Genomic DNA, 26,065 nt, shown 5'->3' on the forward strand with positions numbered 1-26,065 from the left:
GGTCAAACTACAAATCCATAACGAACTGATATCCGAATCTTCATTGTTCGATCCATTTGGATCCGATATATGAATCTTCGTTAACGGAAGCCATTAGAAGCGCATATCCGAATTTGGCCAACATCATCTCTGAATTAGACTGCTGCTGTTTGGTGTAAAATATTATGCTACAGCTGTCTCATCTCAGTAAGATTTGTCTTTTAGTAGCGTAGGCTTGACTGGACCTTTTGACAGCCGTCAGGGCGATTTTTTTTTTTTTTTCAGATTTTCCTCTCCATTCGAAAAACCGCTGTGATATTCCAAAATCTGAAAAATTACATCAGCTTAGAATTCTTTGTAGAGCATTGACGTGAATTTTAGTGTAATTTGCTTTCATTGTTATCTAGATATTATCAATAGTTTAGTAGACTTACGTAATCGCGAAACTATTGAGAATATCTAGATAACAGTGAAAGCAAACTACACGAAAATTCCTATGAATGTTCTAGAAGTAAATCTAAGCTGATGTAATTTTTCAGATTTTGAAATATCACATCGCTTTTTTCGAAGGGAGAGGAAAATCTGAAAAAATTCGCCCTGACGGCTGCCAAGGGTCCAGTCGAACCATATCGTAGCGCGCTAAGGAACCAAGGGTCAAAAATTCGAATCCTGGATACGGCATGGACATTTCATTGCTTTTCTTCCTTCAGCTTTCATCCTCATACTCGCAGAAAAACCAAGGGAGGCAGAAACGCGAGCAGAATAATAAAAATAGCAAATTATGTGTTATGGTAACTGAAATGCCATAAAGAATGGTTGTATTCAACTCCCAGAATGGGAAAACAAGGACGAGAAACTCATGCTGGAACTAATTGCACGTGGTGAACAGAAGAAAGAGGGGGGGGGGAAGCTCGGATTACGTAAGATGCAGAGTTCTCTCTCGAATGATATGAACCCAGCAGTCTGTTTGCAAGCGAATACAAGTTGCAAATTTTTTGATAACCTTTTCGGCGAGACCCCGGGAACCGGGTGGAGTTAATTAAAAACAATTGTTGTTCAAGTAAAAGTGATGTAACGTCAGATTCTCACGGTGTCCTTATTATAAAACGGCTTAATCACACACAAGGGATTGTTGCAGGTTTGTAAGGACGTTGGAGCTTCGGTTAAGGAATCAGGTGCGTGGTTAACAAAAAGTGACACATTCTAAGATTCCTATAATTTATATTGCTCTTTGACATAGCCAGGTATTTGTAAAAATCACACGATGAAAAATAGTTTTTCAGGATATGGTGTAACTTGTGTGAATTTCAGCATTTTTTAAGAAGTCTCTAACAGTCTTTACTGACTGCACCACATACATCCTTGCTTGACATAGAATCGCCGTAAATAAAAACCTCATTTTTTATAGTTTTTTAAAGTCTACTTTATGCACAGATAGATTAATCGGGACGACCTTCAGTTTAAAGGAATTAAGGTAAAATTATTAGTACTAATTTACTATACATCGGACAGATTTCTTCATTTTTACACAAGAAACTACCGTACTTACATAATAACTTCCTGTAGCATTGTTTAACATCTGGAAGGTGTTTTGTGTGATGTGGGAATGTTTCATAGCGGAAATTCATGTTCTTTGTTGAAAATTAATTCTCCGACGGACAATAGCCTTTGGCGCGTACACCTTCGTACATCATCACGCGTCGTGATTGTGTTTTGTTCATGTTCATTGGGTATCCAGTGTTTCGAACTGTCTGTGTTTGCAACGAAAGTTAGAAACATGACGTGTCGTGGATGCGTGGTGAAATTCGTACCGGGTGTGGAAGATCCAGTGGATTTTTTAATTTGATTGAACACGGGATCGTGAAGAAAGGAATGTCGAAAATGTGGCAGTGAATGTAAGCTACTCGTTAGAAGGAATGGGTTGTGGGTATATGCCTAATATGACGTGTCGTGGATGCGTGGTGAAATTCAGTAAGTTTTCCTTATCCTGGAAACGGATTTCTTCAAATTTAAAAGTTTGGGGCTCATTTGGGGGCAGGTGACTCCGGCCAATTTCTAACATGCCTGTAACAGGGACTGTATAGAGAAAGCCGGGTAGCCGGAGCGGAACGGAGGCGGGGCCGCGGTAGCGGTAGGGGGCCGTAGGTCAATTACCCCAGGGGCGGAGCCCGGAATCGGTGGGAAATGTCGACTCAAAAATTTCAAACGAAAATATTTTTTTTATTTAAATTTCCCACCGATTCCGGGACGGATAGCCCCAAATACCATTCACGGATAGCGTCACGAAACATTACAATTTTCTTCGTAAAACAATGCGAAAAAGTTTTTTTTAAAAAAAAAAATTAGATTAGATGAGCTTTGTTCACGGGTATTTCTTGGGTTCCGAAGATTGAAGCACTGCAGAACGAATGAAAATCGACAAAACACAAGCACGACGCGCGATTATGTAGGAAGTGTACGCGTCATATTGTGTCTCAGGCAAGCGAAAAGACTACGAGAAAGAAGTGCTCGTAATGTGAAAAACTGCAATTACTTTGATAAAAAAACGCGAATACACCTTAAGGAATGTTCCGCGAAGCAGATAGGTAAGTACGAATGTCAAAAATTGACGAAACGAAGAAGTTATAGGTGTCCGAAGGATAGTAAATTTTTATCATTATTTTGTCTCCCATTAAACCACCAATATTGGACTTAGTCAGTGGCGTGCCCAAGGGAGGAAGTTGGTCCCCCTTTGGACCAATAACCCATAAAAAATAAAGAAAAGAACGTCAAAGACAGGAAAAGATTGCAAAATGAGAACTGCTACTAAATAATATACGTAACTTCACCTTTCTAAAATCCTGGGCATACAGCTAGAAGAGATAGGATTCACAATGAAAATAATCACAAATTTTCGTTCCTCTTTTCTTGTAACGATTATGGACAATAAATAAGTTCACAATATTAAGCGTCAGCATTTTCACATCAGATTCTGTGGTGTAACCTAGAGGTTGAACGTTCCTTCCATACACAGTACGTACGTACTTGTACTTCTCACAGCTTTCACTTTTGCAGTTCAAGGGCACGTGAGCTGACATCATTAAAAGATGTCTCTGCATGATGTTTTCTCACAAACAGCCGTGGAGCGAGGAAAACTGAATTTGTTGCTTTGTATTCATGTCGGAAAGAAATACTTGCAGTAAATATCCATACGTGGTGCCTCTAGCGGATTGACACTGAACTAACTGAACGTCATTCTCCAAGCATGCTACTTGATGACCTTGACCAACTAAGTATTCGGTGAACTTGAGGATGATGGCAATGTTCTAATAGGAGAATCTATAGTTAAAAAATGGCCTCGCTTTTGTTCCCTGTGATGTAACAAACTAGGAAGTGGGTCTGTAAGCATAGGCGTGCACAAGGGGAGAGGGGGCAGTTGCCTCTTCTAATCCTCTCACTTAGAAATTTAGTGTAGAGAAATTTTATTACCGTTATTAAACAACATTATTCTATTTAAAAAATAAAGTATTTTCAAGCCGACGAAAGTTCCAAACAACTATGGCGGGTTTAATTCCTACGTAATTTGAATATGTCACTTCGTTCTCCAACAAATTACTTGTTGTTAAGACTTACGCATTTTATATTTAGCCCAGTTGTGTTACACCTATGTGGTCGCGGAATATATGGGACACACGTTAGAAATGATTTTGAATCTGCTGCACGAATTCATGTTTATATGTAAATTGTGTAAACCACAGAGATGGAAAATAAAGGGGAACAGAAAACTGTTGTGCGAATGAAGCTGGAATTCTAATAGAGTGATTTTCGGTGGGTCCGGACACACACTATATACGCCCCTGTTTAGTAACCATCAATATAATAAAATAGTGAGATGGAATGACATTTTCTTTCTCCGACTGCACTTTCATCAAAGCTTTTGCCTCCCTTAATCGGAGGGTCTGCGCAGACCTACCCATGTCTGTAAGCAGAACAAAACCAGATTTGTACACAGTAGTATTTTCTACGAGACGAAGTTACTTTCTTTCACAATAAGGCTAAGTAAAAGATAGTAAACTTACATAATGCAAATAGAAAGGAAAGATAGATAACAATTGGAGTTGTGCTACAGCACCAGATTCGCAATTAGCACTACGCTTCACAAACACTAATGTGTAATCGATTTGTTTCAAATGAGCAGATAGAAAATACTGGGGCCTAGTGTTCTTCCACAGTTCTAAAGTACAGCATGTTTCAAAAGTCGCGCAACTAAAACTCAGTAATAACATGGAAACCACGCGTTCGTGCGCGCGCAGGCACGCAGCAATTTTTTGCATCATGATAACTTTCGGGCCTCCCCGATGTCGTATCATCGCCTTGTAATTAAGAGGTCCCGGGTTCGATACCCGGAGGAGGCACATAGTGGTTCGGATCCCACTTTAAACTGTAGGTCCAGCCCCGATTAGCCTTACTGTGCATCAAGTGGACTTAAAACACCAACTCAATCAATCAATGATAACTTGTATAATATTTTACGACATTCGGTTGTTACACACATGATAGTCTAGAACAGTGGTTCTCAAACTGTAGTACGCGTACCCCCCAGGGGTACATTAACTAGTTGAAGGAGGTACGCGATCAGTTCGGAAGAGAAATATCGAGAATGTCCACACGACAACAATTTTGCTGCAGTTGTGTTGAGCAGACTTCATTGTTTCAGACTTCATAGCTTTTAACACTCGACAGGAAAATAAGGCTGATTTTGTTACTGACACTCTTATTTTTGTTTCATATTTCTTGAAACTAAATACTCGTTCGAAATCTACATATAATAGACTAAATTTGGAGCCGAATCTCCGCTTGAAAGTTCCAAGTGCACAACCAGACTGCCAGGCTATGCAGACACATCTTCCTCACAAGAAACTGTGGTTTTACAACAAAAATTCCAAAATTGTGCTTGACAGTTTGATTACAAACTTATTTTTGTTCTTTACTTATTTTCAACAACTCTGAAAACAAATATATAAAAATTAAAGTTTTAATATACAGTAAAACCTCGTTAATCCGGACCCCAATAAGCCGGACTTCGCTTAATCCGGACAGGCAGAAGACAAAAAAAAGCAGAATGCGAGGTTTTAAATGTGGCTAGAAGTCAACAATCGCATTATATATACAGCATTGCTTTACATTTTGCTGTGTTGTATAGTTGTTGAGTTGGTGTTTTAAGTCCACTTTATGCACAGTAAGGCTAGTTGGGACTGGACCTACAGTTTAAAGTGGGATCCGAACCAGTATGTGCCTCCACCGGGTATTGATTACAAGGCGATGACGCTACCACTGCGCCATCGGGGAGGCTCGATACTGTATAGTGTATTTAGGCCTATGCCCTTTAAATACACCATAATAGACGTGTTTTTGCTATAAACGGAGTTTTAATGCACTTTCTACTGTTCTTTTAGGTTATTTCAGTTAATCCGGACTTTCGTTAAACCGGTCAACTTATCTCCCCTCCCATTAGTCCGGATTAACGAGGTTTTACTGTACTTCTTTGCATACACATGTTCCACAATTCTATTCTTATAACTAATTATAAAGACTGTAAACGTAGGAACACGCAATAGCATAATAAACGTTCGATTCTAATGTTTATTTGTCAAAAACGCCCCACCAATCAGACAGCCAAAAAAAATCCCCAAATCCCACTATTAGCAGAAAACCTATGGTGAGCGTACATTAAACGTTTAGTTACGATTAAAGGGGTACAATGAGAAAAAAAATTGAGAACCGCTGGTCTAGAATTTAGTAAAATGGAAGGTTTCATATTTTATCACCTTGATATAATTCGCAGTCTTTAACTGGCATAAAGACGGAGGCTCGAAAACACGGCGACCCTAGAAGACAAGAACCAGAAAAGACTGATATAGAGCGACCACAAGGAAATGAACCTTCGACCAAAAAATCTCCGCGCACCTTCCCGTCCATCGGCTCAACCAGGACCATAAGGAAGCATGCACCACTCTGCCCCTCCCCTTCACGCGGGAGTACGATGCACAGGAGTCGCGGGTCTGCGCAGGCTCTTTTGCCTGTGGTTCCACTATACTCGAAGAGACATAGACTCTAACAGAATCGCAAAAATGCGAGGAATCGAAAGGACAGGGTCGCGAGAAAGACACGGTTTGTTTTTGGGTCGCTGGTCTCAACAGAAATACTCTGGTTTCTTCCCCTCCTCGAAGTGTGTGGTGTAATAACCGCGAAAGAGATTAAGCGCGAAGCAATACCCACGAAAAGTACAACAGCGAAAATTTCACTTTCGCGGTTGTTCTCCCGACCCCCTCGAAACCCACCCTTCTACTTTCCACAGAGTAGAAGTCTGCACGTGCCAAAAGTGACATATTAGCCATTGAAGTGTTTCAATATGAGTGAAACGAAAGCTCAGTTATCATTATAATTCGAGCCGAACCTGTAATGTATAAAAATGAATTGTACTGTAATAAATACAATGTAGCATCTAGGAAAATGGAAAGAAAGTTGCTTCAGTGCCTCCTTTTTTGTGAATGTGAAAAGATTTATTGATGTCGACATGTTCTGACGATGTTCGTCGTCGTAATTAGCCGAATGTGGAAGAAAAGGGACGTAAAATAAAGTAATTAATCAATCTAATTATGCTCGTAATTCTTATTTAAGCAGAGGCGTTGCCTGCAGGGGGTTCACGGAGCACACGAACCCCCAACCGAAAACAGAAATTTTTCAATTTCTTTTCATTTCTGCACAATAAACACTACATTTCAATAAACTTATATTTTACAAAGCAGCTCTTTTCGTTCATAAAATCTTCAATGCTTGAAATTTCCCAATTTCCGACTGTTGACAAGAAAAGCTCACCAGGTTAGGCAGCGAGAGCCCGGTGCACATCTGCTGCTATGAACTCCTTTTGCTGTATTCTTCCTGTGTTGTAGCTCTGCCGAAGGAGCCGAAAGAAACCAAGGGGGGGGGGGGGGGACTGGAAATCTGAGCATGTGCGCCTTCCTAATATCTTTATTTTCCAATACATTTCACCAAAAATTAAGGCCGCAAACCTCAACAACTCCACTGCAAATAGTTGTCGCGCACCCACAACCTTGCATGGCGAAGGTTTTAAGTTCTAAAACACTATATCACCAAAATTGGCAGATTTACACTTACACCGATAGTTAAAATGTGTTGCTTAAACCTTTAGACACTGTTAGCAGAAAATAATATTTATCTTGGCACACATGTAAAACGAGTATGGATAATTACCAGTTACATATTTTGGAAAATAAATTGTAATTGTTATAAACTCCTACAGATAATCTTTAAAACAATAATTTTTAAGTATCGCGAGTTGCAATTCTCATCATGAAATTTGAGCATTTCCAGAGACTTACTAATGAAATTTAGGGAAGCTGCTGTGAAATTACAAATAGCTCATTAAAAAAATCACATATTCGACGGTATCGTGATTAGCTAAAATGAGAGCGGGGGTTAATTCTTAGGAGCAAGAAAAGGAATTTTCAAATCTAAAATGAAAAGAAAAGTAATTGTTTATTGGTTTGGTTTATTTTACTTCGCTTTTCTGCCACTTTTGGCTAATCGCCAAGATGAGGATGAGTGATGACATGGTGAAATTGATGAAGGGACATTGACAAAGAACATCCTTGCCCTGGACCCCTAGCATTGTACGATGCTGTGCTAACCACTCTGCCACGGACTTCGGTGAGGAGAAAAGTAAGGAATTTCAATAATTCAAATTTGAAAAGGAATAATTGCATTAACTTGGTAATTTTTTCATGTTTTTGAGGGAGTCTTCACGGGCTACAAAGGGAGGGGGGCGTTAAGCAGACACAATAATTCGCAATGAATTAAAATTGGCCTGTATTTTGTAAATGTATTTTCGCTAAGCACTCTGGCAGTGTGTGTACACAGTGCGCTACAAATACAAGGTCCCAGGTTCATATCCTCGATTAAACACGCACTGTTATATTCGTATTTTTATATTGCTTTTCTTCGACATTTGGCAAAGGCACTCGAAGAAAAAAGAGAAGAAATCTTAGCTTCGATTCTTGGCTGAAATTTCGTCTTTTGTATGCTCGATTAACCAATGTCACTTAGGTTCACTGTTCTCTTCTCTGCGATGGTGATCAATAATTGATTTCTCTGTGTGTTTGTAGCCCGCTTGGTCTGGGGGAGGGGGTGTAAATTTTCTCTAGGCTGGCTGTGAACACCCAAGGATTTACTCCACACGACGCCACTGTATTTAAGCTATGCCTACTTAACTATTCAAATCACACAACAGTTGCATTGAATTCAACAACAAAAAAATTACGTACATAGTATAGTTCATAATCTGATCATCGGGAGATGCGGAGATGACAAAGCAAAATAATAAAAATATTGCATTTTAAATATTTTAGAGAAGAACTAAATAAAAATAGTCAGAATATTCGCATATTTCTGCGAAATTAGTCAGATGACAGCATAAACATACCCAAGAGATCCAAAATTTCGCCGCCCAAGACTCCATGCTCTGGACTCGTCGTGGATACTCCTCTGTAAATGTTTTGCAGCTAATCGCAAGTCGTCCTCGTTGTCGCGATTATCGTAAAATCAGCGCCTAAAATGGAAAGTGATAACTGGGGGGATGTTTGGTGGAGCCTTGGAGTTACCTAGGTGCTCCTATGATTTAATAAGGTGAGAATGTGTTAGATGGAAGAAGGTTTTGCGAAAATTTTGCTATCTGGGGTGATAACATCATCCCCTATCACTTCGAGCACTGCCGAAAGTGGCATGAAAGCGACGATGTTTATACTTCATGAATAATGGCTCAACGGATTAATAAAGATTATGATTTTGATAGTTAAACCCTTTAACCTTAGCACTCGCCGGCGGGTTGTAGACTAGGGGTTGGGGAAGTGTTTCTTTTAGCTGTAGTCTCTAGCTCTACCTGAAACTGATCAGGCGCTCGAAAAAGCCGCTGAGTAGCTCCTTCCACTAATCGTACTCAGGGGTGAGGAACGCTTCAAAGACAGAGTTACAAAAAATCTTGCCATTTGAAAATATTAAAACAAGAGACGAGATAGATTAATCTATCACTGCTAGACTCGCTACACCTCAGTGCATGTCATTGTCGTTCCAACCAGAGGGAGAGATGGTGTAAGACAATCCCCCTTCAAATCACACCTTGCACATATATTTGAAATGAGACCAAGATGGGGTTCAGAAATTGGAACAAGATCGAGTTGGTATACCAGAAGAAAAATCCACAATGTAATGTTTTAATATTGGGTAAGAAGAGGTCGTAAATAGACAGGTTGGAAAAATTGCATTATTTTACCACACATAGCAAAATAATTAAACTATGATGCTCTAAAATATTTTTTAAAACTATGAAAATTGCTTTGAAAATATCTAATTGTGCACAGTTTCTTTTAACTCTACAATTTACTTTGATGAGAGAAAGGTGGTGTGAAACAGTGACTAGGTTAAAAATGAAAACTTATACAGGGTAAGTCAAAATGATGGACCCGATTTCAGACATTTATTCTGTGAAATATAATAAACAAATGTTATTGTGAGACATGTGCTAAGAAAGGTTTTTCAAACAAATCACAAGTGTTCTATGTGAGCACCTCGCGTAACATGGCACACATCAAGCCGATAGTCTATCTCCTGCCATACCTTGTGTAGCATGTTGCGGTCAATATCAGCAATTGCTGCTGTGATGCGGGCACGCAGGTCATCCAATGTTGTTGGAAATGGTGGTACGTAAACATGATCCTTGACAAAAACCCACATGAAGAAATCACATGGGTCAAGTCGGGGGAACGAGGTGGCCAATGAAGGAGAGGTCGATCCTCCGGAGATGCACGGCCTATCCAACGTTGTTCCAATGCCCCATTGAGATGGTCCCGAACGCTGCCATGGTAATGCGCAGGGGCACCATCCAATTGGAGAATGAAATCTGCGCTATCCTCTGCAAGCTGTGGAAGCGAGCCATAGTTGCAGCATATCAAGGAAAACAAGTCCTGTCACAGTACGTTCATGGAAGAAAAAGGGCCCATAAATCTTTTCATGGGAAATGGCACAAAAGGCATTCACTTTGGGAGAATCGCGTTCGTGTTCCACAAATTCATGGGGGTTAGCAGTTCCCCAAATCCTTACGTTGTGTCTATTCACTTTTCCAGAAAGGTGAAAAGTTGCTTCATCACTTGTGAAAACGTCGGCCACCAGTCCCTCGTTTCGCTCCGGCCCTCTGGATTTCTTCCTACTTTAATCCCTCAATCTCTCCTTTCACCTCACCCTGTGTGCCAAGCGTTCAGATTATATTTGCGTCGGGATTACAAAGGGGGGGGGGGGGGGTTCACACAATAATTTATATTTTTATGTCCCTGGTTCCTTTACACATGTACAGAAAGTGAATATACAACTTGTTAAATGGACAGTACCGTAGTTCTTTAAATCATAACATTCTAGTAGGATATAATGGTTTATTATACGTAGTTATATATATACATATTTTACATAGCGTTTCCATGTGTTTCTGCATAGACCAAATTACTAAATCTCTAAATTAATATAATTGAGCACCTATGGCATAACCATCGGCACTTCCTTTACCGCAGAGTTAGCATAAATGCTACATTATTATATCCAGTTTAGCCACCATAAGTGGACTAAACTTGAGGAGACGTTCCTCTTTCGTCGATCAATGGGGAAACACTGTTTTTCTGCTAAAGCCCACTGGCCTTTTTTATAGTCGGGGTAAACGTCCGTGGGCGTGGACCCCGTAGTGTTGGAAAATTCCACTGCAACGGTCTTTTGAAAGACAGCTAGCTTCCCCAACCGGGGAGGTAAAAAAAACAGGGGAATCGAACATCCGGCAAAGCACAATCCAATAAGCATATACACTTACATGCAATAATAACATAAAAGTACACTCATGGAAACATATTACTTAACCCTACACCTTGTAGCTGGCCAGCAATTAATTAACATATTACCAAAACCAGTAATGGTCAATCCGACCGTTACACACTGTAAATTAACCTCTCAGAGAACCCATCCGTTTCCATTAATGCGAGGAAATCAGCACAGAAGGACGCGCGCAAAGCATAATCAGTGTCTTTTAAGGCTTGAACTAGTTGCAAGCGGTAGGGTTTCATTGGTAAACGTTTCCGCAGAACCCGCCAGACAGTTTTCTGTGGAAGTTGAAGTCCTCTCGCTGCCCGGTAGGTGGACTTCTGTGGACTCCGCACGAAACATGTGCGCACTCGTTCCACTGTCTCTTCCCCAGTCGATTTCCGTTTACAGATGTAGCCCGAATCTCTTAAATGTTCATACCACTTACGAATGGCCTTCCCCGTAGGTGGTTCTCCCCGATATTTGGTACGGAAATGCCGTTGCACACTAATCACAGACTTGTTCACGTGATAATCAAGCACACAGAAAGATCTCTGTTCTCCAGTCAACGCCATTTTCCTGATCGCTGCTGACTCCTAGCGGTAGAAAGTGGAAACACTGCGTGGAAACTAAACTTTGAAAGTTAACCTTTTGAAGCTCATGTCTCACAATAACACATGTTTATTAGATTTCACAGAATAAATTTCTGTAATCGGGTCCATCATTTTGACTTATCCTGTGGGCGTAACTTTGGACTTAACTTTGGAGGGCAGGTACGAACTTGACAGACTTCGAGCAGAGTCGAAAAGTTTTTCATCCCATAGCAATAGTATCCAGGATTATTTGCTAAATTACTGTTACATTTGCGAAAACACAAATTATTTATTACTTAGCTCCTCGGGTCTTAGGATGTTAACAAAAGTATCCTCAATTAGTAAATTTTAACAAACCTGAAAAATTTGGGGGGGGCATTTGCCCACCCCCTTGGTCCCTCTAAGTTACGCCTATGGGCATATTAACAAAAAGTAAAGACAAAAGTGAAATATGTTACTGCAAAATGACTTGAAATTCTTTATAATTCGACAAAGGTCACTTGAGAAAACTGCTCTCTTCCATTATTTCCGTAGTTTTTCCCTGTTGTTTGCACTATGATACAAATACAATGGCTACCTATAGAATGACTGGTTAGACTCTAAATCAAAGTAGTGCATAATCGGATCCTCTAACAATACTTCTGAAGCAATTCTCTTTATTTTTTCAGGTTTGGCTGTGTTGGATTTCGAAGCATGGCGACCTAATTGGAAGGAAAATTGGGGAACATTATCACCGTACAGAGAATTATCCAGGAAGATTGAGAGGAAGAGGCATCCCTTTTGGACAGAGAGACAAATTGAATCTGAGGTAATACTAAGTTGGAGTGAATAATAACTAATGTGTGCATTTTTAAGTACTGAATTTGTGGGAAAATGTTATTTTTTTAGTGTTAAAAATTTCAAAATTTCCCTAGAAAATACAAAGTGTGGGGAAATTCCATTGCTAATAACTTGCATTCATATTATTACAAAGCATTCGTTTGTGCTTATTTAAATTCTCTTTTATATTCTTTACACATGGCATATTCTACCAGAGTTTTTTCGTGGCACTTAAGAATACTGATGTAACATTAGGTTACTAGGGTTACCAGACGTCCGGTTTTTCCCGGACATGTCCTACATTTTAGCCTTATGTCCGGCGTCCGGGAGGAATATGAAAAATGTCATAAATGTCCTACATTTTGAGCGGCACGTATAATATTAATTAGGAAAATACGTAACAGGAAAAAATCATCCCAAGTTACAAGTCTATGGACTGCGCTTCCAAACTCAATAGTGAAATTTATTTTGATTCAGTCATTGTCCAAAAAGAAAAAAAGTTTGTCCTATTAAACAGACGGGAAAATGGAAGCAATTAATGAACAAAGTTTTGGGACCACTTTCTGATAACGTCATTGTTCAATGCCTGAGCAGAATTTCTTGCCTTACTGTTTATAATGATGGAACAAGGGGCTGCCCATTCTTTTTCCATATTCAATGTAAATTGATTGTAAAGCAGGGGTATAGAGAACAAAGTTATTCAGGGTGTCTACCAGTCAAGAAAGTCATAGAAGTCAAGGAAAAAGTAATGAAATCAACAAGTAGGTTAAGACGTCAATAAAAAGGCAATAAATTATTCATGTGGTAAATATTTTTGCTATCATAATGACCGATTGGTTGTTTTAGTTTATTTTACTTCACTTTTTCTGTTCCTTTGGCTAATCGCGAAGATGAGGATGCATGGCGGTAAGATAAGATGGATGAAGGGACAGTCACAAACATAGAGGGACAACCGACACAAACCCACATAAGATTATACTGGCTGTGAGTCCAGACGCCAAAACCTCGCTTGTCTGTCAAACACTGTTCAGGATGCATTAATACGAGAAAGCAGATCTAATTCTCGTCTTAAATTCAGCTTCAGTTTTTATCTTAACTGGCCCTTTGGTGGGGGGTTTTCATTAAATAAATATTTATTTTCTTAATTACTAATTTCCAACTTTACCTAAGTAGGGGTCGAATAAATGAACGTTAAGTAAAATGGGAAAAAGGTCTAGAAAAGTCCAGAGAAAGTCAAGAATTCTGGATGTGTTATTTTGTTAGACACCTTGTTATTGAACTAAAAACTACCCAAGATGAAACTTCTGAAACCTTTTAAATTACGGTAATTGCTGAATATTTGTTTGCCATTACAGGTCATCATTCAAATGATGAGAGAGTACTTTTATTACCATCAGCACAACAGACTCATGAGAGAAATTATTTTTTCATAAAGTCTGTAAAATGTTTGGTAGTGGTCCCTATAATTTCAGAGAGTTTGACTGTCCACTCTAACATAAATATAGTTTGACTAAACCCGACTTGTCTTCTCTGAGAAGTACAACTTAAATCATGTAGTAAGACGTGCATTGATTAGTATGATTGCAAGTTTTGAAATTTTGCGTTTAAAAATTCATTAAGAATTCATTTTTTTAAAACTAAAAAGTGTCATTTTTCAACTACTTTCTAAACAGCACAGAGTACTTTTATTTATGAACTTTACCTCGTACAATGAAAACCAGCTCTCACTAAACACAGAGCTTGTTCAGATATTCAATAAGGTACTTTTTTTTTTTCAGGCAACAAAGCGTTTCGAATCTGCAGGGAGAAAATTTATGGAGCAGACGCTGAAGCTGGCATACAGAATGAGACCAAGAGCACAGTGGGGCTACTACCATTTCCCTTACTGCTTCAATTACGAATCCATGAGTGATTGCACAGATGACATAAAATATGAAAATGACAGGTATGATCATGTTGAATGCATGTATACTCTATCCTGGGTATCTCAGGAGCAAGAAAATAAAAACAGGTCTCTGTGCAAGTAGTGACGCGAGACATCTCCACCAATGAACACATGAGAGGAACGGGATTTGAAAACTACTGCAGTTACAACCAGCCTTCCCAGCAGTGTGTACTGCTTCGCTCTGCCCACTCGATCCCCCCCCCCCTTCTCTGCCATTATGTGTGGCATTACACCACAGATTCTGAGGATAGAGTATAGGAATAGAAAACAGACGTAGATAATTTACTCTAAATTTAGACAATCTGGATACACAAGTCCTTCTTTCGCCATTAAATGAAATTGTACATTCAAGTTCATGGCATGGACACACATCGCCCATTAACATTTTCCACAAGTTTAATTTCACATCCTATGAGCTTACACGAGCGAATTTCTGCCAGTGATGAGAGGGTAGCCTTCATTCTGTATCAATTTCTCGAACATCTCATTACACTAAATTAAATAGATGAATATGGTGATGAACAACATGAGTACACATATTCAGGGATGCCAACTTTTAAAAAACAATTTATGTGCTCCAACACTTGAGAAATAAGATCGCAAAAAAATCTCGTATATACTTACCCTTGCTTTTATTTTACAATCCTTCCTCCTGCCACCAGTAGCGCAACCACAGGGGGGCAGGTGGTCATTGCCCCCCAGCATTGGACAAAAATGAAATTTAGGGGCCAAGGGGGACAAACATTGACGGCCAAGTGTACCTGCAGGGAGCAATTACCACCCACAACTTCAAATTTTATGCAGATAAAAATACTTTTCGTAAAATTTTCTTGCTCACTTCGCTTGCAATGTCTTGTCAAATTCATAACCGTAGCTAGGGGATGGTGGGAGTCGGCCCTGGGCACCGAACGATCTAAATGAAAATAAGTTGTAAAATTGATTGATTGATTTACGCAGAGAAAGGCTAATTGGGACTGGACCTACAGTTTAAAGTGGGATCCGAACCATTGTGCCATGTGCCTCCATCGGGTAGTGAACTCGGGACCCCTTGATCACAAGGCAACGATGTTACCACTACACACACCATCGGGGAGGGACAAAAGTTGTAAAAGGGAGAATGCATTGGCATCCCGTGAAATTATTTGCACCCTATTAAATCAACATTGATTTCAGCCTGCAAAAAAATTGGATCCAAAAATTTTCTCTTCTCTGTAATGCATTCTAAATTACCAGACAGAGAAATAACACTTGTCTTAATTGATTTTGTTTTAAATACATGAATAATTGTTTTGAGGAAAGGGAGTGTGCACATTTGAGAGACAATTGATGTAATTTTTGCTGTTGGTTTATTGTGGAATGTATAAATTGGTTGTGTAATGTATTTAAATCATATATGTTGTATATAATATGTATTAAAGAATAGTTGAATACATACACAATCTAGTGCCCACATTGCATGTTGCATATGTGTGAAACATATATCGTGCATCATAGTTATACATGTTAATGTAAAAAGGAATAATATTTGGAATGCATTTATCAAGCATTTTCTGTCTTTCAAAGATAGTTTGTGTGCTTGTTTTCTATTATTAATGTGAAATTGAACGTGTTGAAAAAATGATTCAAATCGATTGTTCAAACACAAATACCATAGCACCAACTTCTACCCCCATTTGGCATAATTTATGAGGGTAATAATGTCTTTGATAATAGTTCTTCTTCTACTACTACTACTACTACTACAAATAATAATAATAATGTTGGTCCCAGGTTCAAATCCCGGCTTGGCCATGGATGTTTGTGAGTGTCCATTCATCAATTTTATGTATCATCACTCATTCCCATCTTCGCAAATTAGCCAAAGTGGCACAAAAGCGAAGTAAAATATAGCAAATCAATAATAACAATAACAATAATAATGTTATAATAAACTATGTTATTATTAACATTATTATTATTATTATTATTATTAGCATTATTATTATTATTATTATTATTATTATTATTATTATTATTGATATGTTTATCCTGGTAGTTGCCCCCCAGACAAAAATTCATGCCTGCCTGCCACTTCACGATAACAACTATTATAATAATAAAAATAATGTTAAAAATTATTTTATGGGCTTAGGTCCCACATGCTCATGTAAGTTGGCACCACTGCATGTATCATTGAACTTGATAGTACCTTGGCTCTTGTTAAGTTACAATGTTGTATCCAGAAAACAATTTGTAGTCCAATAGGGAAATTCCCCCCTCACAGGTGTTTCTTCCATTCTGGTTCAAAAAAGTATATGTCTGTGTATATGTATGTGTGTGGATGGGGGTTTCAAGGTATGGTACCTCTGAGAATTGGATGTAGTGTCAATATGTAAGTATATGTTGGATAAGTATGTAATAGTTTATAATTAAGTGTTAAAAGGATCAACAAGTAAATATGATAACTTCATGGGGTCATTCTAATTGATGTTTGATAAGTTAACCAACTGATTTTTCAGCAAATTTTGAACTTCTGTTGCTACGAATTCAGATTTTAACCTTGTATTCTTTAGTGATGGTAATGCATCAATGCAAAAATACTTCCAAGATATGAGTATATATGTATCAGAGTATTTTCACATGTTTACGAAATCACAACTATTCTGAGGTATATCGTACTTCGTTGCTCACTAGCAAGTGCTGAGGAACTGCTTTGTGAGGCTAAGAAATCGTACTTACAGTATGCACATTTTTAGGTCTTTATACAGTATATTATTCTTCGTAGAATTCAACTAATGTTATTTCATTTTCTGCACAGTAACATAGAGTGATAGAATATATAAAGTTATGATATTATCAACTTAGAATTCAAAGGATTGATATGTTTCTTGACATGCACACAACAGGTTTATACAAGCACATTCTTCTATTTCATTGGATAAAATTTACATGATATGTTCCTGCATTTTGTGGAAGTTCAGTATCACAGCTTCTTTCATTTAGCGCTAATTTTAAGTGGGAAATTCATGTGAATCTGTGTACTCATATGATGTATTATTTGCAGGATTAACTGGTTATGGGTTGCAAGCACCTCGATATACCCTTCAGTTTACGTTGAACAGCAAGGCAAAACAGACGACGAACGCTTTTATTTCATGTACTATGGTCTGAAGGAGGCTCGTAGGGTGGCAAATAATGTGCGAGGGGAGAGACCACTTCATTCTTATGTGCGATATTGCTACACGGACACATCTGAGTTCCTGAATTCCGTAAGTAAATTTTCTTTTTGTACAAAATTACTTTCTCAAATGGGGGATTTCTGATGCAGTAAAACTTGTTGAGGCAATAGAAATATTTCAAACATGAAAAAATTTGGATTTAAATTAGTGTCAGCATATGCAGAGATAGAAGAGGTAAGGGTGTAGACATAGAGAGGTCATTGAGTGAAGGTTTGGGAGGAAGGAAAGGGAGATTTGGATGAGACAGAACTGGCAGAGTGGAGAGAAGAAGGTAAATATTAATCCAGCCTTGCACCCTTGTATAGTTCCACCAAGCTTTCTGAAACCTTGGAAAATATGCAAAACACAGAGGCTTCCACATAACTTTAACTACCGACAAAAGCGCCACTGCTCCCACGCCAGGGTTTCAGACTACGTGTAAGCTTTCATCACTGTGCACGCAGAGTCCTCTTGAATTTGCACAACTGTCTAAGCTTATTGTCAGACACACACATGAAACTGGGTGCTTTAATGTTGCAGCTTCCTGTTATCTGTAAAAGGGGAGATTGTAATGGTCTCATCTCCCATGCATGTATACAGTATGCTTAAGATAAAAATCAAAACTTAGTACCTAGGAGACTTTCATTACTACCACACCTCGCTAGTGGCACTTTATAAGTCTCGACAAAACCTTCTCTTTTCCAGATACAGTTAGCAATTCTTTATTCTTGTAACTCTTTGGTTATGACTACAAGTGACTCCACTTCCAGAGTTGAATGGAAGCTGTAAAAAACTCCTTGCCTTATTTGCTTGTCACAGAAAAATTGTTTCTTCCCTTGAGAATAAACTTACTTACTTTCATTCCTTTTGATATCATTTACTGCAATTTTGGTCATGTCTTCGGCTGTTGAGGTAAACTGTACTGTTTCAAATTATTTTTTAGCCTTGGAAGTGGGAAAGGTTGATTCCAGTGGTGAAACATCCTATGAGGCCAGGAGGCCAGGCCTACCCACGCCATTACTCTTTTAAAGGTGTATTTACTTATTTCGTCAAAACATATGTAATGCAATGGGAAAATTTGGAACTTTCATTTATGATAATTATAAAAAATTCTAACCCTGTCCAGTATACGAACTTGCCACGGAGTGAGACACATTAACTGGGGCCTCTTCTCTTCACATTCCATCGTACGGTCGTATATGCGGGAAGCCTAATATTACGAGTACTGTACGTATGCTTATAATATCCTCCTGAGGCTGGCCTCGCGGTGTTACCCACTAGGACGAACAGAATATCAGCAACACTGCATTTCCGGCAGGGTTAGAAATTTGTGGTGTACCAGCATTTTTTATAAACATCAGCCTGTGTTCGTGCAGAGAGATTTCTATTTCATTGTACATTCTCCATATTTTGTACGAAACTTAGGTTTTCCTTCCTTTCATCGACAAGTGTAACTGAAATTGAAAATTATGAAGTACTTTAGTTCTGACTTTGTTTTCTGGTCAGAGTGCTGATGGTCTTGTCGATTCACCCAACACCGTAGCGTAAACAGAAAGTCTAAAGAACTTGTATTTGTAAAGTAAGTCTTCATACCAAATTATGTAAATTAAAATGCTAGCTACGCCTTATATTTACAAGTAGTTTTACTTTCACTGGAAATAGAATAATTAATTTTTATCGTGAACGGGGATTCCCTCGCTTGTTCCCTCTCTGTGAAAACTTGCCTCCTGCTCAGGACGCTACAAGGGAGCGTGTCTCGGAGCGTGAAGTTCGTGGTGGTAGAGCTTTGTTTGTGATTCGTGTAGTGTGTAGCGATCAGATTTATGCAAGAAGTGCTGGGCTGAAATGCAAGAACAACAAGAACAATTGAGTTCTTAATTGAGTGAAGATGTAATCATCGGTAAGGTAGGACCCACTTTTGGTCTTTCACGTTTCCTTCTTATAACAATCATTTCTAAAATGTTTTCAACTCTATTTTCCTTTGCAAGTAGCAGCAGTGGCAAGTGACAGCAAAATATTTTTTAAAAAATATTAAAAGTTGTTGAAACGTTATTTAATGCGTTACCACTGTCGTTGAATATATATTACAAGCAGATATTTTTTTATGCAGCCGACACAAGCGAAGAGGTAGGCAGTTTAGTTTACCCTGAAGGGATAACAAGAGAAGAGGGCGGCCAAATAGAGTACAATGCAAGGGAAGACTTTTTTTGGGTTTAGGACAAAGAGTGTTATGGGGTTATTCCGCGGGCCAGGTCTGGCGAAACAGGCCAGTGTTGTTATATTGGATTGGCAGAAAAGAGCTAAATTGTGCCTAAAAATCGGGATTCTATTCTCTCAAGCAACTACATTTATTATAACCTGTTTATATGTTACATAGTAACCTGTCGTGTTGCCAGGTCCCAAACAAGGATCCTATGTTCTATTATCACGTAAAGGTGTCTACTAACACAAGGGGTAGAACAAACTAGGATGCGAAGTATGCACACTGAATGAGAGAGGTTACCTTTACTTATGTTTTTTCTTGAAAGCCCCGTAGTCTTCATCCTAACACGTCATGAAGCCAGGTGACCTAATTGTGGTCATGTCAATGTTTCATGATCATCTTTAATTCATTCTCCATACATATCTCCATACATTCTCATCGTCACGATTAGCATACAGCAGAACAAATGAGACGAAAATATTCAAAATTTAAATTATGTTTACTTGCACATACAGATGTCAGAAATTTATTTAGCTAGAAAGCCAAGACTGGAATTAACTACAACCATTCCTTTAGTTAGACAACAGATAACAATGGTGTTTTTCTCGGTGCGAGGAAGTCTTGCTAAAAAAGCTAAGTTGGCAGCAGTAGAACGTACCAAACTGACAGTTGCTGAAAGTGCAGAAGTCTGTCGTCTGCTCATGGCACAAACGTCAGACTGACCCGAAAATTATGGGGTTCTTCTAGCCCTTTTCACCTCAATTGCAAAATAAATAAATTTAGAAAAAAAGTGATGACGAATTGACAACAGGGCTCGAGCACTATTCGTTGGATTTGCACGATGTCTCATGATTAGTAGTTCTTTCTGGAGGTGTGTGCATAAATCAAGGGTTGAAAAAATACAAACAAATAAAAAACCCGAAATGAACAAAAATCTAGATCGATGACATCTGGTGGGCGGGAGGAGAACGTCTAAGACATAATTATGGTACTGATGGCTGGTAACAACATTTTTGAAAACGTCACGCCACTGTCAAGTAAAGAAGCGGCCTGGAGAGACATTGAACCACTCTACATGACATAGCCCCCCCCTCCCTTTCTTTTTACAGATTTAAGCAACTAATGGAAATTATCACACTTTTGTGCCTACCCTGCTAGGAACTCTACGCTTCGCCACTGGTTGATTCCAGTTCCTGGTTTTGGCTACATGCAGTCTTGTTATGAAAACTTTGGAGTAACAATCTTGGTTATTTTACATCGCTCTTCTATGCCTTGGGTTATTTTCGGCTATGAAGATGAATCATGAAGTAGATGATGGGACTAACAGAATGATATATCAATGCCTTATCCATGGTTCACACCTGGGCTTTGCTGCTGTGGAAGCCTATGGAAATAATTTGGTGTCATGTTGATTCATCATCATCGTTTGCCGTTTCCTGCCTCTGGCTGGGTCAGCATAGAAGTGAAGCCTCTCCATATTTTCCTGGTCACCACTCCTCTCTTTCCATTGTATTCCAGTCTTGTCCTCTTCTCCTAACACTCTCCGATCTGCTCTTTCCACCGACATCTTGGTCTCCCTCTTGGCCTTATTCCCACTCCTTGTGCATTGTAAGCTCTTACTGGTAGTCTTTCTGCATCCACCCTCTTCATGTGTCCGAACCATCTCATCTGTGCCTGATCTATCTTGTCCTGAAGCTTCACCACCCTCACTGTCTGTCAGATCTCCTCATTCCTTATTCTATCCCTTCTAGTCTTCCCCAATATACTCCTTCAAAATTTCATCTCCACTGCCTGCATCTTTCTTTTTTGTCTCTCTCTGTCATTGTCCAAGTCTCTGCTCCATATGTAATTATTGGTACATAGTATGTGTTATATACATCCCTGTTCCATATTAATCCTTGAACGCTTTGATATAGTCCACCACCTATATGAAATGCAAAAAGGTAATATATAATGTTGATTGATTGGATTAATTTCACTTCATTTTTCTCCCACTTTTGGTTAATCGTGAAGATGAAGATGAGTGATATGATGAAACTGATGAAAGGACACTCACAAAAAACACCCATGCCCAGAAACCCCTGGAATTGTAGTGAACTGTACTAACCACTCCACCAGAGAAGTCGGCAAATTTGGAGTCAAGGTTTCCTTTTGGGAGCTTCTGTTTAAAACTGTTGATACCTCTCTGTCTGGGCTAATCTTTCATTTGGCCCTCAGAAGCAACTTTTCTCTGCCGAAAAAGGATCTCAACATTGAACATTGGCTACGGTTACCATACGTCCGGGTTTTCCCGGACATGTCCTACATTTACCTTTATGTCCGGCGTCCGGGAGGAATTTGAAAATTATCACAAATGTCCTACATTTTGGGCGTTACATAATATTAATTAGTAAAACACGTAAGTGTTTCGTTGAACAAAGGGAAATCATGCAAGTTACAAGTCCATTTCCCAAAATGAAAATAAAAGTTTGTCCTGCTAGAGAACAAACAAGAAAACGGAAGCAACTAACGAACAAACTTTGGGTCTACATTCTGATGTTACTCTTCAGTGCCTGAGCGGAATTTCTTGCCTTGGGGTTTATACTGATGGAACAAGGTGTTTCTCATTCTTATTCAATATTTTTCATTGTAAAGCAGGGGGCATAGAGAACAGAGTCATTCAGGGTGTCTACCAGTCAAGAAAGTCATGAAAGTCAAGAAGAAGTAAAGAAATCAACAAGTAGGTCAAAAAGTCAATAAAAATCAGGAAATTATACTTGTGGTCAAATTTTTTTTTGCTATCACAATTACTGACTGGTTGATTTAGTTTATTTTACTTCACTTCTAATCGCGAAGATGAGAATGAATGGTGGTGAGATAAGATGGATGAAGAAACAATCACATGCACATAGGGACGACAACACAAGTCCCACATAAGATTGTACTGGCTGTGAATCCAGACGCCAGAACCTCGCTAGTCTGCCAAATGCAGTCCAGGATGCATTAATAGATGAAGCAAGTCTAATTCTCTCATAAAATACAGCTTCAGTTTTAATCTTAACTGCCCATTTGGTAGGGGTTTTTCATTAAATATCATAGATATGTATTTTCTTATTTCCTAATTTCCAACTTTACCTAAGTAGGGATCGAATAAATAAAGGTTAACCAAGATGAAAAAAGGTCAAGAAATGTCCTGATAGAGACAAGAATTTTGGATTTGATATTTTGGTAGAAATCCTGTAATTATACTAAAAATACCATTTCAAACTACGGTAATTGCTGAATATTTGTTAGCCATTACAGGTCATAATGCAAATGTTGAGAGACTACTTTCACTACCATCAGCACAATGGACTCACGAGAGATTTTTTTTTCATAAAGTCTGTAAAAGGTTTGGTGCTGGTCCCTATAATTTCGAAGATTGAATGTTCAGTCTCTCATCAATATATTTTGAGAAAATTTTCTCTTCTGAGAAGTAGCAGTTAAAACATGTAGTAGAAGTGCATTGTTTAATATAGCTATTACAGTACATTTAAGAATTCGTTAAGAATTCATTTTTTTAAACTGAAAAAGTGTAATTTTGAAATTACTTTTTAACGTGTTCTGTAGATAGAAATATGTATTATTTATTGCGAACGTTTCATGTCCTACATTTTGGGAGAACATTTCCTACATTTCCCTTATAGCGATCTGGTAACCCTAACTTTGGCTCCTTCATTCTCGGCAAAGGCTGATAAACAGGGGTAGAAAAAACTATTTCAGGAGCCAGCTTTTTTTTTGGCAAATATGATCCAAGCAAGTCATGAATCGAACTAAGATAAAGCTACACATTTTGAAATATGATCTCGAAACATTTGATTTATTAATTAATATAATATTGGATTAAAAGTAATTAATTCTATTGCTAGAGTGGTATTCCTAATGAAGGCTCAACTGGTAACAGCATGAATAACTATGGAATATATTCTAATACATGGCCAACTCTACCGTATCACCACAGATTTTAAAATTTAGCTAGCAACAGTGAAAAAAAATATAATGGCTTGTATATTATTCTGATTTAATGATACACGTGATGCAGAAAACGTGCAAAGATTTAAAAACATGTACTGTTCTCGTTATTTTAAAATAAGGTAATGAAAATTTCCATAAGCGAACTCAAAATATTAAAGGAAATATTTTTTTACCACTGAATTTCAAAATTCAGGCACCAGGTGAATATTTTCAGACACCATGGTGACTGGGTGCCCCATATTTTTCTATCTCTGCTGATAAATATCTCAATAACGAGAGTTCATTTAAAATAAACTGTCACAAGAGTGCATTAGTGCATTCAAGTGTTAGATTTTCACATACCTAGGTAAATTAGGACTATTGAGTGTCACTGTTGTATACTCCCCTATGCTCAAATATAGAAAATTGTTTGGTAAATATGTGTTGATTGTTGAAAACAAGCTGACATATAATTCTTCTTAAGGTGGATGCATTCAATTCCATCGCAGTGGCTCGAATGCTGAAATTGGATGGGGCCGTGATATGGGGCAGTTCGAAGGATGTTGCATCTCAGCAGCAGTGTGTAGCACTGTACAAGTATATAGAGGAAAGGTTAGGTCCTATTGTTAAATATGTGACTGAAATGCCACAGGCCCAACTGGAGAAGTTGATGAACGACAAATATGGTCGCCGCTTAAACAGGAGGTCATTTTGGGAATATTATTTTGGTCCATTGTTGGCTTATTTTGGTTGATCAGCATGTAACAAGTGTTGAAATTCACATTTCAAGACAAAATTCGCTTCTGTTGAATAATAGGTTAAATCTATACCTGCCTACAGTACATAAAATTGTGTTAGGTTTTTGAGTTATTTATTCATTTTAGTCTCTTTTGCCTAGTTCGATGTCTTGAAGTTTGTTAAATGTGCTAGTGCAGCATTTTGTCTAATATAATGGCTGTGTAATACATATATATACGCTTTAAACTTGAGAGTATCTGTTCACACATATAGATTGTAATAAATTGTCATAAATTTAACAAGAATAACAAAAAAGGTATGTAGATACGTGTGGTATGGTTTAATCTTTGTTAAAAGGATTCTTCCTTTTGGAATTTTCTTTCAGCAGTGATCAATAATGTATTTGTAAAGATATCTTCCTTGTATGTACATAGATTTACACACATGCACAGAGTATATACATTCTCAACAGCATTGTGGATGATATCAATATAGAACAAGCATTCTTCTCTTAAAGTCCATCCCACGTGCCATAGGTGTAACTTTGGGGGGGGGGGGGGGGGGCACTTGCATTCCCCTCAAATTTTCAGGTTTATGAAAAATTACAAGTTGATGGTATTTTTGTTAACCTGGAACAAAGTAATGAATATTTTTTATGATTTTGCAAATGTAACACCTATTTATCAATATAGTCCTGGATGATGCATATTTTTATTGGCTTCAAAACATTTTGATTCTGCCTCCCAAAGTTAAGCTCCAAGATCAAATCCCCCCCCCCCCCCCCCCGAAGTTAGGTCCCAAGTTACGCCTATGCCACATTCTCTCAAGAAATTGCGTGATAATTCTATTCAATCTTATGATGTTGCCATACAGGACAGGAAATATAAATACATGTAACTTTTTCTAATTAGTGAAAGAAAGTGTGTTTTTTGTAATCAAACTAATCATTTGTGCAAATTTGTAAGAGTACAAACTATTGTTAGATTTAATAAATGCCATACCAGCTAACATAGATTAAGAAAAGTGTGATAGGGACAATTCTTACTTATATGTTGCCAAAGATGTCTGTGTGTGAGTGTATAAATGTTTCTGCATTCAAGCATAGTAGCCTTTTCCCTAGCATCTGCACATTGAAGGATTTAATAATTTTTTGTTACTAGTTAAATACCAAAATATATTAAATCATTTAGTTAATTGAAATTACTTCAGAGGTCATTTTTATAAGGGGCGTATTTAATAGAAGTATCTGACACAAAATGTCCTCATTTCCTGAATTTTCTAATCTACAGTTGCAAGGAAAACTTGCAGTGTTCATAAATGTAGACACAGACTTTTTAAATAGTTATTTTGTTTTAGCCACCTGACTATGCACGAGATATGTACATTTTTCTTTTAATTTTTACACTTCAAATTATTTCATTTGTTAGTAAGTTATCTTTTCATGCTTTAGAGATTTTAGAATGTTGAAATTATGTAAGGTGTTTCGTTAGATGCACTATACTTAGAATCCATAGCTCTAACACTTTTCTCCAAACCCTTACTGCCTCAGTGGCTGAGTAACAAAGGTTCCTGGTTTGTGTGTCATTTGAACAGTTTCAATTACTAATCATTCATTCTCATCGTCGTGACTTGCCTAACGAGGTAGAAAAGTAACGTAAATATAAGAAAAATACAAACACAAAAGAATCATCCATATCTATCATTATCACTGGTATCAGGCTTTTAA

The 26,065-nt window shown here is 38.1% G+C and overlaps 1 protein-coding gene across 1 annotated transcript in view; it reads left to right on the forward strand.

Moving 5' to 3' along the window:
* The window catches only part of LOC145998707 (hyaluronidase B-like), a 54,058-nt gene extending 28,950 nt beyond the window's left edge, over positions 1 to 25,108 (forward strand). The window contains exons 2-5 of the mRNA XM_083135197.1: positions 12,134 to 12,273; positions 14,063 to 14,229; positions 17,273 to 17,477; positions 24,086 to 25,108. Coding sequence (XP_082991323.1) covers positions 12,134 to 12,273; positions 14,063 to 14,229; positions 17,273 to 17,477; positions 24,086 to 24,355 — 782 coding nt within the window. The 3' untranslated portion in view covers positions 24,356 to 25,108. The remainder of the gene's footprint in view (positions 1 to 12,133; positions 12,274 to 14,062; positions 14,230 to 17,272; positions 17,478 to 24,085) is intronic.
* The last annotated feature ends 957 nt before the right edge of the window (positions 25,109 to 26,065 follow it).

The sequence above is a fragment of the Lepisma saccharinum genome, chromosome 14, assembly GCF_977018435.1.
Source record: "Lepisma saccharinum chromosome 14, izLepSacc3.1, whole genome shotgun sequence".
In the NCBI taxonomy this organism is placed as follows: Eukaryota; Metazoa; Arthropoda; class Insecta; order Zygentoma; family Lepismatidae; genus Lepisma; species Lepisma saccharinum.